The sequence below is a fragment of the Oncorhynchus mykiss genome, chromosome 8 (assembly GCF_057628025.1).
Source record: "Oncorhynchus mykiss isolate SJ-2025 chromosome 8, ASM5762802v1, whole genome shotgun sequence".
Lineage (NCBI taxonomy): Eukaryota > Metazoa > Chordata > Actinopteri > Salmoniformes > Salmonidae > Oncorhynchus > Oncorhynchus mykiss.
In genome coordinates this window covers 86,797,501-86,816,245 of record NC_143029.1, presented here as the reverse complement: position 1 = coordinate 86,816,245, position 18,745 = coordinate 86,797,501, and the positions used below count along the sequence as shown (strand labels likewise).

The following is an 18,745-nucleotide window of genomic DNA, read 5'->3' as shown; positions in this document are numbered from 1 at the left end:
CAGAGACCAACCCCCATGGCATCATCATCTCCAGAGACTAACCCCCATGGCATCTTCTCCAGAGACTAACCCCCATGACATCATCTTCTCCAGAGACCAACCCCCATGGCATCATCTCCTCCAGAGACCAACCCCCATGGCATCATCATCTCCAGAGACCAACCCCCATGACATCCTCTTCTCCTGAGACCAACCCCCTTGGCATCAATCATCTTAAGAGACCAACCCCCATGGCATCATCTTAAGAGACCAACCCCCTTGGCATCATCTTAAGAGACCAACCCCCATGGCATCATCTTCAGAGACCAACCCCCATGGCATCATCTTCAGAGACCAACCCCCATGGCATCATCTTAAGAGACCAACCCCCTTGGCATCATCTTAAGAGACCAACCCCCATGGCATCATCTTAAGAGACCAACCCCCTTGGCATCATCTTAAGAGACCAACCCCCATGGCATCATCTTCAGAGACCAACCCCCATGGCATCATCTTCAGAGACCAACCCCCATGGCATCATCTTAAGAGACCAACCCCCTTGGCATCATCTTCAGAGACCAACCCCCATGGCATCATCTTCAGAGACCAACCCCCATGGCATCATCTCCTCCAGAGACCAACCCCCATGGCATCAGCTTCAGAGACCAACCCCCATGGCATCATCTTCAGAGACCAACCCCCATGGCATCATCTTCAGAGACTAACCCCCATGGCATCATCATCTTCAGAGACCAACCCCACATGGCATAATCTTCTCCAGAGACCAACCCCACATGGCATAATCTTCTCCAGAGACCAACCCCCATGGCATCATCTTCAGAGACCAACCCCCATGGCATCATCTTCAGAGACCAACCCCCATGGCATCATCATCTTCAGAGACCAACCCCACATGGCATCATCTTCTCCTGATACCAACCCACATGGCATCATCTTCTCCTGAGACCAACCCCCATGACATCATCTTCTCCTGAGACCAACCCCCATGACATCCTCTTCTCCAGAGACCAACCCCCATGGCATCATCTTAAGAGACCAACCCCACATGGCATAATCTTCTCCAGAGACCAACCCCCATGGCATCATCTTCAGAGACCAACCCCACATGGCATCATCTTCTCCTGATACCAACCCACATGGCATCATCTTCTCCTGAGACCAACCCCCATGGCATCATCTTCTCCTGAGACCAACCCACATGGCATCATCTTCTCCTGAGACCAACCCCCATGACATCCTCTTCTCCTGAGACCAACCCACATGGCATCATCTTCTCCTGATACCAACCCACATGGCATCATCTTCTCCTGAGACCAACCCCCATGACATCCTCTTCTCCTGAGACCAACCCCACATGGCATCATCTTAAGAGACCAACCCCACATGGCATCATCTTAAGAGACCAACCCCACATGGCATCATCTCCTCCAGACACCAACCTCTCTGCTAGCAGGATATTTACATCTTTCAACAGCCTCTGTCTGGCAAGGGATACTAGCAGGACATAGGGTAGCCTTTCAGAACCCCGATTCAAAGTGCTGTTAATGCATTGTTCTGTGCTATTCAGCTAACCTCAGACATCTACCATCAGACACGCCACCATTACCACTAGAGATCAACTGAAACGCTACTTCTACTCCAGGAAGAGAGGACCATTATGCAAATCAATATGCAAATCAAGTCATTTACATTTTATTCAGGCAAAGTCGTCCATTGATACCAGAGAGAGGCCTATATCCCCTAGGGACAGAGGCTGGCCTGTACTTACAGTAACACCCCTCTCCTACAGCTAGGGACAGAGACTGGCCTGTAAATTAAAATAACACCCCTCTCCTACAGCTAGGGACAGAGACTGACCTGTAATTAAAATAACACCCCTCTCCTACAGCTAGGGACAGAGACTGGCCTGTACTTACAGTAACACCGCTCTCCTACAGCTAGGGACAGAGACTGACCTGTAATTAAAATAACACCCCTCTCCTACAGCTAGGGACAGAGACTGACCTGTAATTAAAATAACACCCCTCTCCTACAGCTAGGGACAGAGACTGGCCTGTACTTACAGTAACACCCCTCTCCTACAGCTAGGGACAGAGACTGGCCTGTAATTAAAATAACACCCCTCTCCTACAGCTAGGGACAGAGACTGACCTGTAATTAAAATAACACCCCTCTCCTACAGCTAGGGACAGAGACTGGCCTGTACTTACAGTAACACCCCTCTCCTACAGCTAGGGACAGAGACTGGCCTGTACTTACAGTAACACCCCTCTCCTACAGCTAGGGACAGAGACTGGCCTGTACTTACAGTAACACCCCTCTCCTACAGCTAGGGACAGAGACTGGCCTGTACTTACAGTAACACCCCTCTCCTACAGCTAGGGACAGAGACTGGCCTGTACTTACAGTAACACCGCTCTCCTACAGCTAGGGACAGAGACTGACCTGTAATTAAAATAACACCCCTCTCCTACAGCTAGGGACAGAGACTGACCTGTACTTACAGTAACACCCCTCTCCTCCAGCTAGGGACAGAGAATGGCCTGTACTTACAGTAACACCCCTCTCCTACAGCTAGGGACAGAGACTGACCTGTAATTAAAATAACACCCCTCTCCTACAGCTAGGGACAGAGACTGGCCTGTACTTACAGTAACACCCCTCTCCTACAGCTAGGGACAGAGAATGGCCTGTACTTACAGTAACACCCCTCTCCTACAGCTAGAGACAGAGACTGGGGAAGGAGTTTGGTCTCTAGTGGTTATAAATCCATGGCGTTGATATTTGAACTAAAAGCCAAGAATGTGTGTAGAAGCTTATGCACAAGGTAGCTATCACCTTCTGTCTGCCTTGTCCAGTGTTTCCCAAAATGCATCTGGAAGTAGAGATGGGACACTGACAGGAAACAGAGAATGGGCTGGACAGTGTGAAGACTGTGGACACATTGGCAGTGGTGGTAAAGGGGCAGAGTGGACAGGGCAGATGGAGAGGTCGAAGGTTAAGAGAGGTGGAACGAGGGAGAGAGGCTGACGGTGGTTGACGTTGAGGTGACGGAGGGATGGAGTGACATTTTCTTAACACGTTTATTTCCCATCATCCTTACCTCTAATCGGTGTACCACCTAGTTGAAGGTAATTCGGAACGCAAACGAGATTGGAGAGAGAGGGAGAGAGCGAGAGTTAGTAAATAAGACAGAAAGAGAGGAGAGAAGGCAAATGAATGAAAGTAATACATGGTTAAATAGATAAACCGCAGGTCTAGACGTTAGAGGAAATAATTCAGGTTAGTAAAATAATGAAAATCTACAGCAGAGTGATCGGAGAGGAAGAGATGTAACCGTTGTGTGGGTGATGTAGTGGTACCAATAACAGTTTGGAGAGCTAACGCTAGGCCATGCTAGTAGCTAGCTAAATGACAGGTGGGTACACAGCAGATATTTTTTTAACCTACATTTAACTAGGCAAGTCAGTTAAGAACAAATTCTTATTTCCAATGACAGCCTAGGAACAGCCTGCCCTGTTAAGGGGCAGAACGACATATCTTGTCAGCGCGGGGGTTTGAGCTTGCAACCTTCCGGTTACTAGTCCAACGCTCTAACCACTAGGCTACCCTGCCGCCCCAGGTTAGCAGGTGTCATGGCTAGGGTTAGAGATAGCAAGGCTTGTTAATGTGTGTGTGTGTGTGTGTGTGTGTGTGTGTGTGTTACCACTAATCAGCCCTTTACACTTTTTTTTTTTTTTTTTACCAAAAAGTAGGGCAGTATGTAGGGAATAGGGTGCAATTTGGGACTGAGCCACAGACTGCCTGACCGACAGAAAGACAGGACTCTGTGAAGAGAAAGGGCCTCTCACCTCAAATCAAGTGCATACTTTAACGTGAAATGCTTTACGAGCCCTTCATCCACAAAGAAGATACTAAACACAGTAAAATAACACAACACAATAACAATAAGGAGGCTATATACAAGGAGTTCCACTAGTGAGTCAGCGTACTGGGGTGGGGGTACGAGGTAGTTGTGAGTCGGCGTACTGGGGGTACGAGGTAGTTGTGAGTCGGCGTACTGGGGGTACGAGGTAGTTGTGAGTCGGCGTACTGGGGGTACGAGGTAGTTGTGAGTCGGCGTACTGGGGGTACGAGGTAGTTGTGAGTCGGCGTACTGGGGGTACGAGGTAGTTGTGAGTCAGTGTACTGGGGGTACGAGGTAGTTGTGAGTCAGTGTACTGGGGGTACGAGGTAGTTGTGAGTCGGCGTACTGGGGGTACGAGGTAGTTGTGAGTCGGCGTACTGGGGGTACGAGGTAGTTGTGAGTCAGTGTACTGGGGGTACGAGGTAGTTGTGAGTCGGTGTACTGGGGGTACGACGTAGTTGTGAGTCGGTGTACTGGGGGTACGAGGTAGTTGTGAGTCGGCGTACTGGGGGTACGAGGTAGTTGTGAGTCAGTGTACTGGGGGTACGAGGTAGTTGTGAGTCGGGGGGATTGGGGGTACGAGGTAGTTGTGAGTCAGTGTACTGGGGGTACGAGGTAGTTGTGAGTCGGTGTACTGGGGGTACGAGGTAGTTGTGAGTCGGCGTACTGGGGGTACGAGGTAGTTGTGAGTCGGCGTACTGGGGGTACGAGGTAGTTGTGAGTCGGTGTACTGGGGGGACGAGGTAGTTGTGAGTCGGTGTACTGGGGGTACGAGGTAGTTGTGAGTCGGTGTACTGGGGGTACGACGTAGTTGTGAGTCAGTGTACTGGGGGTACGACGTAGTTGTGAGTCGGTGTACTGGGGGTACGAGGTAGTTGTGAGTCGGTGTACTGGGGGTACGAGGTAGTTGTGAGTCGGTGTACTGGGGGTACGACGTAGTTGTGAGTCGGTGTACTGGGGGTACGAGGTAGTTGTGAGTCGGCGTACTGGGGGTACGAGGTAGTTGGGGTGATTGATTGAGGTAATATGTACATGTAGGTGAAAAGCAGAAGCCACCTCCTCTGTGATTTCGGGTCACATCCCAAATGGTTCCCTATACCCTACACAATGCACTACATTTTACCAGAGCCCTATAGGTAGTAGAGCACTATATAGGGAATAGAGTGCCATTTGTGACACAGAAAATATCCTCTAAATGAGGAGAATTAAAGAGCAACTCAAAGAGCCACTAATCGTTCTAACTCTCTCTCTACTTTCTGACAGACCCAGGGTCAGCCCTTAAAGATGTTTATTTATCTAATCTTCTTAACATTGGCCTCTCCCCAATCTGATCTGGGGTCGGGTTAAAGATGTTTATTTACCTAATCTTCTTAACTCTAACCTCTCCCCAATCTGATCTGGGGTTAGGGCTAAAGCAATTGATTTATCCAGCCTTGGGAACAGAGAGAGCAGAGAGAGGCACATCAATTTATTTCTTCAGTGTGTGTGTGTGTTTCCTCTCTCCCAGGCTGGATCTTGGCTGAGCCACTCCAGGCTGGATCTTGGCTGAGCCACTCCAGGCTGGATCTTGGCTGAGCCACTCCAGGCTGGATCTTTGCTGAGCCACTCCAGGCTGGATCTTGGCTGAGCCACTCCAGGCTGGATCTTGGCTGAGCCACTCCAGGCTGGATCTTGGCTGAGCCACTCCAGGCTGGATCTTTGCTGAGCAACTCCAGGCTGGAATTACCGTCTCCTCTGAGGATGCTAAAGGGCACACTATTTACACTGTAGTGCACCACTTTTAATCAGAGCCCTATTAGGTTGCCATTTGGGACGCATCCTAGCCCTCTCTACTCCGTGCCCCCGCCGTCCTCATGTTTCAGAAGGGCTCAGCTAAGTCCCTCTTGATGAAAAAGGGCAACTTCAATTATTTTATTTTCTGCACTGCTGGAGACCACTAATTCATTTTAGCATTTTGGTATGTGGAGACTGTAGACGGTCCATTTGGTACTGTGTGTGGGCAGTCCAAAAATATTAAAATATTTACTGTTTTCCACTGAAAAGAAGATCTACCTGCTACACACACATACATTATATATATATATACACTATACTTCAGCATATATATATATATACTTCACTGAATGTTGCGCAGCACTGATAAACACACTATAAGATGGAAAGTTGTATCTTGCTTCTGTTACTAAGCAGGAATGGGTCTCCATTAAGTCTGTTACTAAGCAGGAATGGGTCTCCATTAAGTCTGTTACTAAGCAGGAATGGGTCTCCATTAAGTCTGTTACTAAGCAGGAATGGGTCTCCATTAAGTCTGTTACTAAGCAGGAATGGGTCTTCATTAAGTCTGTTACTAAGCAGGAATGGGTCTCCATTAAGTCTGTTACTAAGCAGGAATGGGTCTCCATTAAGTCTGTTACTAAGCAGGAATGGGTCTCCATTAAGTCTGTTACTAAGCAGGAATGGGTCTCCATTAAGTATGTTACTAAGCAGGAATGGGTCTCCATTAAGTCTGTTACTAAGCAGGAATGGGTCTCCATTAAGTCTGTTACTAAGCAGGAATGGGTCTCCATTAAGTCTGTTACTAAGCAGGAATGGGTCTCCATTAAGTCTGTTACTAAGCAGGAATGGGTCTCCATTAAGTCTGTTACTAAGCAGGAATGGGTCTCCATTAAGTCTGTTACTAAGCAGGAATGGGTCTCCATTAAGTCTGTTACTAAGCAGGAATGGGTCTCCATTAAGTCTGTTACTAAGCAGGAATGAGTCTTTATTAAGTGGAAAGGAGTTGCAGGGAGAGTAGACATTCTTACCTGAGCGGAGTTGTTTGATTCGTCCGTTGCTGCTGTTGATGTCTACAGGCAGGAAGTCTTTAAACCAGGTGATCTCTGGGTCAGGGTTGCCGCTGGCAGCACACAGCATGGTGGCCGTCCTGGTCTTCTCTACCACCTTAAGCTGGGGACCCATGTCTATGTTGGGGAACCCATGAGGGATCTGGTTCTCTGTAGAAGAGACAAGTAGAAATAGGATTAGTGTGAATGATGGACTACAGCGGGACTTGACCAAGCCGTTGAGAGAACCTTCCACCCAAAAATGTAATTAGATGATAATATAAATAAATGTATATGTACAGTCCCATAAAGGACGTGACTTCACATAATAATATAAACTGTGATTTTCATAGCATGTACTAACCAGAGAGAGAGAGAGAGAGAAAGAGAGAAAGAGCAATAGTGAGTGAGAGAGAGATATAGAAGAAGCCTAGCTTTAAACAACCCGAGGAGAACAAAAGCCTACATTATAGACACCCACAAACTCCACCCAGCAAGACAAACATCAATAATGTAACCCATCACAACATTTAGGATCATGAGGTAGAGCAGAGCCATGACAAATTCCTCGCTCCAGTGACAAATTCATTCTGCGGAGAGATCATTTGGGATTGTAAAAGTGATCATTTTTATGATTCATGATTTTCTCTCCTTTAATTCCTTCAATGTTTTTTACTGACGGCTGACTGCGATGCCATTGGCCTAAAGCATAGTAAAGAGTATTATTTGGTAACGAGAAGATACTGAAACCCTTTAAAGATGACTGATTAGTTGATTCCTCTCCTCAAGTGTGGAAGTCTACGCCTATTAAATCGATGACGAGGAGTGAGCACCTCTGGGTGAAAGGGGTGAAGAATTGGCACATAGTTCTAGTTTGTTCCTCTTTCACCGTTCTGTTTCTTTTTTTTTAATCTGCGTCTTCATACGCTGATGGTCCCCTGAGAAAAACATCCAGGAGCTCTATTATTGTGGTAGTACTGAACAGAAGCTCTATTCTTGTGGTAGTACTGAACAGGAGCTCTATTCTTGTGGTAGTACTGAACAGTAGCTCTATTCTTGTGGTAGTACTGTACAGAAGCTCTATTCCTGTGGTAGTACTGAACAGAAGCTCTATTCTTGTGGTAGTACTGAACAGAAGCTCTATTCTTGTGGTAGTACTGAACAGTAGCTCTATTCTTGTGGTAGTACTGAACAGAAGCTCTATTCGTGTGGTAGTACTGAACAGTAGCTCTATTCGTGTGGTAGTACTGTACAGAAGCTCTATTCCTGTGGTAGTACTGAACAGAAGCTCTATTCTTGTGGTAGTACTGAACAGAAGCTCTATTCTTGTGGTAGTACTGAACAGTAGCTCTATTCTTGTGGTAGTACTGAACAGAAGCTCTATTCGTGTGGTAGTACTGAACAGTAGCTCTATTCGTGTGGTAGTACTGAACAGAAGCTCTATTCTTGTGGTAGTACTGAACAGAAGCTATATTCTTGTGGTAGTACTGAACAGAAGCTTGAGGGCATTTTAGAGGAAGGGCTGTTGTTGTTAAAAAGCAGGTTTTAGACTAACTAATGTAGGTAATAACCTAGCTAATGTAGGTGATAACCTAGCTAATGTAGGTGATAAGCCTAGCTAATGTAGGTGATAACCTACCTAATATAGGTGATAACCTACCTAATATAGGTGATAAGCCTAGCTAATGTAGGTGGTAACCTAGCTAATGTAGGTGGTAATCTAGCTAATGTATATGTTAGCCTAACTAATGTAGGTGTAAACCTAGCTAATGTAGGTGGTAATCTAGCTAATGTAGGTGTAGGTGGTAATCTAGCTAATGTATATGTTAGCCTAACTAATGTAGGTGGTAATCTAGCTAATGTAGATGTTAGCCTAACTCATGTAGGTGGTAATCTAGCTAATGTAGGTGGTAATCTAGCTAATGTAGGTGGTAATCTAGTTAATGTTGGTGTTAGCCTAGCCAAAGATTGGTGTTAGCCTAGCTAATGTAGGTTACCACCTACGTTTGTTCCGTTTGCGATAATTTTTGTTCCTAGCGAATACTCCCCAGGTGTCAGTATTACAGCCCATGCAAACAAAAAAAAAATGTTAATTGGTTGGAACATTCTGAGAAGGAGGAGGATATGCTTTGAGACTTTAGAGAGGGCGGGCTGAAAAAACTCATAGGAGTCGACAACTCCCTGGTATCAGAAACACAAACTGGTAATAATTCAGGAGGAAAACAGCTGCTGTGGCTGTTATACAGTACGTTGGTTCAGAGCCTCCTAGTGTTAGCATTACAGCGGAGCTGTTAGTATAGGTGGCTAACACCGAGAGAGAGAGAGACACACAGGGAGCTGTACAGGTGGCTAACACCGAGAGAGAGAGACACACACAGGGAGCTGTACAGGTGGCTAACACCGAGAGAGAGAGAGAGAGAGAGAGAGAGAGACACACACAGAGAGCTGTACAGGTGGCTAACACAGAGAGAGAGAGAGAGAGACACACACAGGGAGCTGTACAGGTGGCTAACACCGAGAGAGAGACACACACAGGGAGCTGTACAGGTGGCTAACACCGAGAGAGAGACACACACACACACACACACCTGTTCTCACCCCCTATCTCAGAGACACAAACATCAACATCACTCCTACCCAGAACCACCTGTTCTCACCCCTATCAACAACATCACTCCTACCCAGAACCACCTGTTCTCACCCCCTATCTCAGAGACACAAACATCAACATCACTTCTACCCAGAACCACCTGTTCTCACCCCCTATCTCAGAACAACAAACATCAATAACATCACTCCTACCCAGAACCACCTGTTCTCACCCCCTATCTCAGAACAACAAACATCAATAACATCACTCCTACCCAGAACCACCTGTTCTCACCCCTATCAACAACATCACTCCTACCCAGAACCACCTGTTCTCACCCCCTATCTCAGAGACACAAACATCAACATCACTTCTACCCAGAACCACCTGTTCTCACCCCCTATCTCAGAACAACAAACATCAATAACATCACTCCTACCCATAACCACCTGCACTCACCCCCTATCTCAGAACAACAAACATCAATAACATCACTCCTACCCAGAACCACCTGCACTCACCCCCTATCTCAGAACAACAAACATCAATAACATCACTCCTACCCAGAACCACCTGCACTCACCCCCTATCTCAGAACAACAAACATCAATAACATCACTCCTACCCAGAACCACCTGCACTCACCCCCTATCTCAGAACAACAAACATCAATAACATCACTCCTACCCAGAACCACCTGTTCTCACCCCCTATCTCAGAACAACAAACATCAATAACATCACTCCTACCCAGAACCACCTGTTCTCACCCCCTATCTCAGAACAACAAACATCAATAACATCACTCCTACCCAGAACCACCTGTTCTCACCCCCTATCTCAGAACAACAAACATCAATAACATCACTCCTACCCAGAACCACCTGCACTACTCTCCGCCACATCCTCCAAATACACCATTTTGTTCCTCTCCGTCGCTCTTTCAATATTTACATAACATTTACATAATATTTACATAATGATAATGATTTTTCCATTGTCTTAACGATGGAGCACTGTTGGATTTCCAGTTTTTAAGTATACATTTATTTTTCAAGATAATTGATGAGAAGAGTTTCGTCCAATCAGGACATGTCTTGAAACACGCAGACATACGGATTACCTGTCAATTCGGTTAGTTATGTTCCAACTTTCCCTCCATCTTGTGCCAATATCAGTTCTGTTTAAGGCTGTGTTCCAATAGTTTACATTCGTTTCTGAGAGAATGTCAGTTGGATTGTCTCTCTGCAAGGTTTTTTTTACATATCTTAAATATCAAATAAACATCCTTTTCTGACTCAAATAGGATTCCCTCAAGATTGCTCTGATGTCCAAAAGATTTTAAAATCAACATTTCGTAATATGTAACTTCTTAAGTTGCATGTATTTGAAACTATCTACATTGGTCAGTCCAAAATTGTTTTTAAATTCTGTCATGGAAATAAATGTATTTTCTTATTACCAAGTAATTGACCGTTTCTATGCCTTCGGTTTCCCATTGGGGATCAATTTATCTGTCAATTCTGAAAAGCTATCCAAGGATTGTTCAATACTGTTGTTTTTTTAGGGAGTGATATTGGTTCTTGTAGAATCAGAGAGGGGAGGAGAGGGAGGGAGGGGGAAGGATAAGGAGGGAGGGGGGAGGATAAGGAGCGAGGGGGGAGGATAAGGAGGGAGGGGGGGGATAAGGAGGGAGGGGGGAGGATAAGGAGCGAGGGGGGAGGATAAGGAGGGAGGGGTGGATGGCAGAAGAAGCAGAAAGAAAGAGTGAAAGAAAGGGAAGGAGTGAGGGATGAGAAGGAGGGGTGCATGACACCCTCCTGCCAGCTCCAATTACCAGTGTGAGTGGGAGCGTGCAGAGAGGTTGATGGGTCTAATCAGTCCTCCTCTGGAGAGGGACCAGTACCCTGTTCCTTCACACACACACAGACACACACACACACACACACACACACACACACACACACAAACACACACACACACACACACACGCACACGTCCTCCCACCCCGTCCCTTAGTCCCACTGGGACTACAGCTCAGTTCCATGTTCAAGTCACACACAGTCATTCTGTGGAGAGCAAACAAACTGCTCTCCACAGGGGCCATACACTCCAACCCCACCACCATGGGGGCCCCACACTCCAACCCCACCACCATGGGGCCCCACACTCCAACCCCACCACCATGGGGCCCCACACTCCAACCCCACCACCATGGGGGCCCCACACTCCAACCCCAGCACCATGGGGGCCACACACTCCAACCCCACCACCATGGGGGCCCCACACTCCAACCCCACCACCATGGGGCCCCACTTTCCAACCGCACCACCATGGGGGCCCCACATTCCAACCCCACCACCATGGGGGCCTTACACTCCAACCGCACCACCATGGGGGGCCCCACACTCCAACCCCACCACCTTAGGGGCCTTACACTCCAACCCCAGCACCATGGGGGCCCCACACTCCAACCCCACCACCTTAGGGGCCTTACACTCCAACCCCAGCATCATGGTGGGCCCACATACACTCACATACAGTACTAGCTACACACAGATACACAAGCCCACACACTCTGCAGCAGCGACATCATAGTGGCTGTGTAGCTGGAGAGCTCTGAACTTTTGTCTTAGTCTTTTATAGTCTGGAGTGCAGTGGAACAGTGGAGAGGCTTTCTGTTGAACGGCACGCTGGGAATGTTTAAGTAAAGACTGGGGTCACGTTCTAAAATGGCGGCTTATTTCTATGGTAGTGCATTACTTTACACCATGGGCTCTGGTCAACAGAGGGCCCTGTATATGGAATAGGGCATATTTGAGATGCAACCCAGGCCTGCTGAGGAAGACGTCCTTCTGCTGACAGAAATCATGGTTTCTCCTCCGAAAAGGCAACTCTAGACATAATATACCCATGACAAAGAAATTATCTGTAAATTCACATCATTTGCCTAGCTTTTTCTCAAGTAGTTCATTTATTTTATTTCACCTTTATATAACCAGGTCGGCCAGTTCACAACAAGTTCTCATTTACAACTGCGACCTGGCCAAGATAAAGCAAAGCAGTGTGACAAAAACAACAACACAGAGTTACACATCAACAAACATACAGTCAATAGCACAATAGAAAAATCTATGTACAGTGTGTGCAAATGTAGAAGATTAGGGAGGTAAGGCAATAAATAGGCCATAGTGGAGAAATAATTACAATTTGGCATTAACACTGGAGTGATATATGTGCAGATGGTGATGTGCAAGCAGAGATACTGGGGTGCAAAAGAGCAAAAATAAAAATAACAATTTGGGCATGAGGTAGTTGGATGTGCTATTTACAGATTGGCTATGTACAGGTGCAATGATAGGTAAGCTGCTCTGACAGCTGGTGCTTAAAGTTAGAGAGGGAGATATGAGTCTCCAGCTTCAGAGATTTTTGCAGTTTGTTCCAGTCATTAGCAGCAGAGAACTGGAAGGAAAGGCAGCCAAAAGAGGAATTGGCTTTGGGGATGACCAGTGAGATATACCTGCTGGAGCGCGTGCTACGGGTGGGTGTTGCTATGGTGACCAGTGAGCTGAGATAAGGCGGGGCTTTACCTAGCAAAGACTTACAGATGACCTGGAGCCAGTGGGTTTGGCGACAAATATGAAGCGTGGGCCAGCCAACGAGAGCATACAGGTCGCAGTGGTGGGTAGTGTATGGGGCTTTGGTGACAAAACAAATGGCCCTGTGATAGACTACATCCAGTTTGCTGAGTAGAGTGTTGGCTATTTTGTAAATGACATCGCTAAAGCCAAGGTTCGGTCGGATAGTCAGTTTTACAAGGGTATGTTTGGCAGCATGGGTGAAGGAGGCTTTGTTTGCGAAATAGGAAGCTGATTCTAGATTTCATTTTGGATTGGAGATGCTTAATGTGAGTCTGGAAGGATAGTTTACAGTCTAACCAGACACTTAGGTATTTGTAGTTGTCCACATATTCTAAGTCAGAACCGTCCAGAGTAGTGATGCTAGGCGGGCGGGCGGGTGAGGGCAGCGATCGGTTGAAGAGCATGCATTTAGATTTACTAGTATTTTAAAGTAGTTGGAGGCCACGGAAGGAGTGTTGTATGGCATTGAAGCTCGTCTGGAGGTTTGTTAACACCGTGTCCAAAGAAGGGCCAGAAGTATACAGAATGGTGTTGTCTGCATAGAGGTGGATCAGAGAATCACCAGCAGCAAGAGCGACATCATTGATATATACAGAGAAAAGAGTCGGCCCGAGAATTGAACACTATGTGGTACCCCCATAGAGACTGCCAGAGGTCCGGACAACAGGCCCTCCAATTTGACATACTGAACTCTGTCTGTGAAGTAGTTGGTGAACCAGGCAAGGCAGTCATTAGAGAAACCAAGACTGTTGAGTCTGCTGATAAGAATGTGGTGATTGACAGAATTCGAAAGCCTTGGCCAGGTCGATGAAGAGTATTGCACAGTAATGTCTCTTATTGATGCCGGTTATGATATTGTTTAGGACCTTGAGCGTGACTGAGGTGCCCCCATGACCAGCTCAGAAACCAGATTGCATACTGGAGAAGATACGGTGGGATTCAAAATGGTCGGTGATCTGTTTGTTAACTTGGCTTTCGAAGATTTTAGAAAAGGCAGGGTAGGATGGATACAGGTCCAGTGTCACGACTTCCCCCGAAGTCTTCTAGCCATCATCAATCTACCTTTCATTTTCCATTTGTTTTGTCTTGTCTTCCATCACACCTGGTTTCAATTCCATCATTACATGTTGTGCATTTAACCCTCTGTTCCCCCCTTGTCCAGTATTGTTTATTTGTAAGTGCTTGTGCACGTTATGTGCACGTTATGTGCACAGGTTTTGAACACATTTATTGATCGGGTTTAATTGTTCTGTTTCCGGGTGGTTTTTATTGTTAAACTGCGCCGTTGTAAACACAGTTTTTTGCTCTCCTGCGGGATTCGAAATGGTCGGTGATCTGTTTGTTAACATGGCTTTCGAAGACTTTAGAAAGGCAGGGCAGGATGGATATAGGTCTGTAACAGTTTGGGTCTAGAGTGTCTCCCCCTTTGAAGAGGGGGATGACCGCGGCATCTTTCTAATCTATGGGGTATCTAATCTCAGACGATACGAAAGAGAGGTTGAACAGGCTAGTAATAGGGGTTGCAACAATTTTTTAGAAAGAGAGGGTCCAGACTGTCTAGCCTGGCTGATTTGTAGGGATCCAGATTCTGCAGCTCTTTCAGAACATCAGTTGTTTGGATTTGGGCAAGTTGCTGCAGAGCTGTTGGCCGGTAAAGTGGTAGACAGGTGGAAAGCATGTCCAGCTGTAGAAAAATGCTTATTAAAATCATCGATTATCGTAGATTTATCAGTGGTGACAGTGTTTCCTAGCCTCAGTGCAGTGGGCAGCTGGGAAGAGATGCTCTTGTTCTCCATGGACAGTGTCCCAGAACCTTTTGGAATTAGCGCTACAGGATGAAAATTTCTGTTTGAAAAAGCTAGCCTTTGCTTTCCTAACTGACTGTGTATATTGGTTCCTGACATCCCTGAAAAGTTGCATATCACGGGGGCTATTCGATGCTAATGCAGAACGCCACTGGAGGTTTTGTGCTGGTCAAGGGCAGTCAAGTCGGGAACCATAGCCTATATCTGTTCTTAGTTCTACATTTTTTGAATGGGGAATACTTATTTAAGATGGTGAGGAAAGCACTTTCAAAGAGCAACCAGGCATCCTCTACTGACGGGATGAGGTAAATTAGAAAGGCCTGCTCGCTGCTCGCCGAGCCGGTCACGGGTGCACCTCAGCCACACTCAAGGTACTAAACGATATCATAACCGCCATCGATAAAAGACAGTACTGTGCAGCCGTCTTCATCGACCTTGCCAAGGCTTTCGACTCTGTCAATCACCATATTCTTATCGGCAGACTCAGTAGCCTCGGTTTTTCGGATGACTGCCTTGCCTGGTTCACCAATTACTTTGCAGACAGAGTTCAGTGTGTCAAATCGGAGGGCATGCTGTCCGGTCCTCTGGCAGTCTCTATGGGGGTGCCACAGGGTTCAATTCTCGGGCCGACTCTTTTCTCTGTATACATCAATGATGTTGCTCTTGCTGCGGGCGATTCCCTGATCCACCTCTACGCAGACGACACCATTCTATATACTTTCGGCCCGTCATTGGACACTGTGCTATCTAACCTCCAAACAAGCTTCAATGCCATACAACACTCCTTCCGCGGCCTCCGACTGCTCTTAAACGCTAGTAAAACCAAATGCATGCTTTTCAACCGATCGCTGCCTGCACCCGCATGCCCGCCTAGCATCACCACCCTGGATGGTTCCGACCTAGAATATGTGGACATCTATAAGTACCTAGGTGTCTGGCTAGACTGCAAACTCTCCTTCCAGACTCATATCAAACATCTCCAATCGAAAATCAAATCAAGAGTCGGCTTTCTATTCCGCAACAAAGCCTCCTTCACTCACGCCGCCAAGCTTACCCTAGTAAAACTGACTATCCTACCGATCCTCGACTTCGGCGATGTCATCTACAAAATGGCTTCCAACACTCTACTCAGCAAACTGGATGCAGTCTATCACAGTGCCATCCGTTTTGTCACTAAAGCACCTTATACCACCCACCACTGCGACTTGTATGCTCTAGTCGGCTGGCCCTCGCTACATATTCGTCGCCAGACCCACTGGCTCCAGGTCATCTACAAGTCCATGCTAGGTAAAGCTCCGCCTTATCTCAGCTCACTGGTCACGATGGCAACACCCATCCGTAGCACGCGCTCCAGCAGGTGTATCTCACTGATCATCCCTAAAGCCAACACCTCATTTGGCCGCCTTTCGTTCCAGTACTCTGCTGCCTGTGACTGGAACGAATTGCAAAAATCGCTGAAGTTGGAGACTTTTATCTCCCTCACCAACTTCAAACATCAGCTATCTGAGCAGCTAACCGATCGCTGCAGCTGTACATAGTCTATTGGTAAATAGCCCACCCATTTTCACCTACCTCATCCCCATACTGTTTTTATTTATTTATTTTTCTGCTCTTTTGCACACCAATATCTCTACCTGTACATGACCATCTGATCATTTATCACTCCAGTGTTAATCTGCAAAATTGTAATTATTCGCCTACCTCATGCCTTTTGCACACATTGTATATAGACTCCCCCTTTGTTTTCTACTGTGTTATTGACTTGTTAATTGTTTACTCCATGTGTAACTCTGTGTTGTCTGCTCATACTGCTATGCTTTATCTTGGCCAGGTCGCAGTTGCAAATGAGAACTTGTTCTCAACTAGCCTACCTGGTTAAATAAAGGTGTTCTCAACTAGCCTACCTGGTTAAATAAAGGTGTTCTCAACTGGCCTACCTGGTTAAATAAAGGTGTTCTCAACTAGCCTACCTGGTTAAATAAAGGTGTTCTCAACTAGCCTACCTGGTTAAATAAAGGTGTTCTCAACTAGCCTACCTGGTTAAATAAAGGTGTTCTCAACTGGCCTACCTGGTTAAATAAAGGTGTTCTCAACTGGCCTACCTGGTTAAATAAAGGTGTTCTCAACTAGCCTACCTGGTTAAATAAAGGTGTTCTCAACTGGCCTACCTGGTTAAATAAAGGTGTTCTCAACTGGCCTACCTGGTTAAATAAAGGTGTTCTCAACTAGCCTACCTGGTTAAATAAAGGTGTTCTCAACTAGCCTACCTGGTTAAATAAAGGTGTTCTCAACTAGCCTACCTGGTTAAATAAAGGTGTTCTCAACTAGCCTACCTGGTTAAATAAAGGTGTTCTCAACTAGCCTACCTGGTTAAATAAAGGTGTTCTCAACTGGCCTACCTGGTTAAATAAAGGTGTTCTCAACTGGCCTACCTGGTTAAATAAAGGTGTTCTCAACTGGCCTACCTGGTTAAATAAAGGTGTTCTCAACTGGCCTACCTGGTTAAATAAAGGTGTTCTCAACTAGCCTACCTGGTTAAATAAAGGTGTTCTCAACTAGCCTACCTGGTTAAATAAAGGTGTTCTCAACTAGCCTACCTGGTTAAATAAAGGTGTTCTCAACTGGCCTACCTGGTTAAATAAAGGTGTTCTCAACTGGCCTACCTGGTTAAATAAAGGTGTTCTCAACTGGCCTACCTGGTTAAATAAAGGTGTTCTCAACTAGCCTACCTGGTTAAATAAAGGTGTTCCCAACTAGCCTACCTGGTTAAATAAAGGTGTTCTCAACTAGCCTACCTGGTTAAATAAAGGTGTTCTCAACTAGCCTACCTGGTTAAATAAAGGTGTTCTCAACTAGCCTACCTGGTTAAATAAAGGTGTTCTCAACTGGCCTACCTGGTTAAATAAAGGTGTTCTCAACTGGCCTACCTGGTTAAATAAAGGTGTTCTCAACTGGCCTACCTGGTTAAATAAAGGTGTTCTCAACTGGCCTACCTGGTTAAATAAAGGTGTTCTCAACTAGCCTACCTGGTTAAATAAAGGTGTTCTCAACTAGCCTACCTGGTTAAATAAAGGTGTTCTCAACTAGCCTACCTGGTTAAATAAAGGTGTTCTCAACTGGCCTACCTGGTTAAATAAAGGTGTTCTCAACTGGCCTACCTGGTTAAATAAAGGTGTTCTCAACTGGCCTACCTGGTTAAATAAAGGTGTTCTCAACTAGCCTACCTGGTTAAATAAAGGTGTTCTCAACTAGCCTACCTGGTTAAATAAAGGTGTTCTCAACTGGCCTACCTGGTTAAATAAAGGTGTTCTCAACTAGCCTACCTGGTTAAATAAAGCTGTTCTCAACTAGCCTACCTGGTTAAATAAAGGTGTTCTCAACTAGCCTACCTGGTTAAATAAAGGTGTTCTCAACTAGCCTACCTGGTTAAATAAAGGTGAAATTAAAAAAAAGAAATTAAAAAAGTGTTTTAGGGAGCAATTGACAATGATGAGGGGTGGTCATTTGACTGCAGACCCATTATGGAAGCAGGCAATGAAGCAGTGATCGCTGAAATTCTGTTTGTAGACAGCAGAGGTGTATATAGAGGGCAAGTTGGTCAGGATGACATCTAAGAGGGTGCCCATAGTTACGGATATAGGGTTGTACCTGGTAGGTTCCTTGATCATTTGTGTGAGATTGAGGGCATCTAGCTTAGATTGTAGGACGGCCGGGGTGTTAAGCATATCCCAGTTTAGGTCACCTAACAGTATGAACTCTGAAGATAGATGGGGGGCAATCAAATCACATATGTTTAACCCGGAGACTTACAGAGTCAGTCTGTTTGTCAGTCAGTCTGTCAATCAGTCTGTTCTGTCTAGTCTGGTCAACCCAGAGGCTTACTGTGTCTGTCTGTCTGTCTGGCAGTCAGTCAGTCAGTCAGTCTGTCAATCAGTCTGTTCTGTCTAGTCTGGTCAACCCAGAGGCTTACTGTGTCTGTCT

At 46.1% G+C, this 18,745-nt stretch overlaps 1 protein-coding gene across 1 annotated transcript in view; it reads right to left on the bottom strand.

Annotated features, from left to right (window-relative positions):
- LOC110492646 (receptor-type tyrosine-protein phosphatase F) overlaps window positions 1–18,745 on the bottom strand; it is a 349,905-nt gene that overhangs the window by 191,748 nt on the left and 139,412 nt on the right. The window contains 1 exon segment of the mRNA XM_090182892.1: window positions 6,712–6,900. Coding sequence (XP_090039018.1) covers window positions 6,712–6,900 — 189 coding nt within the window.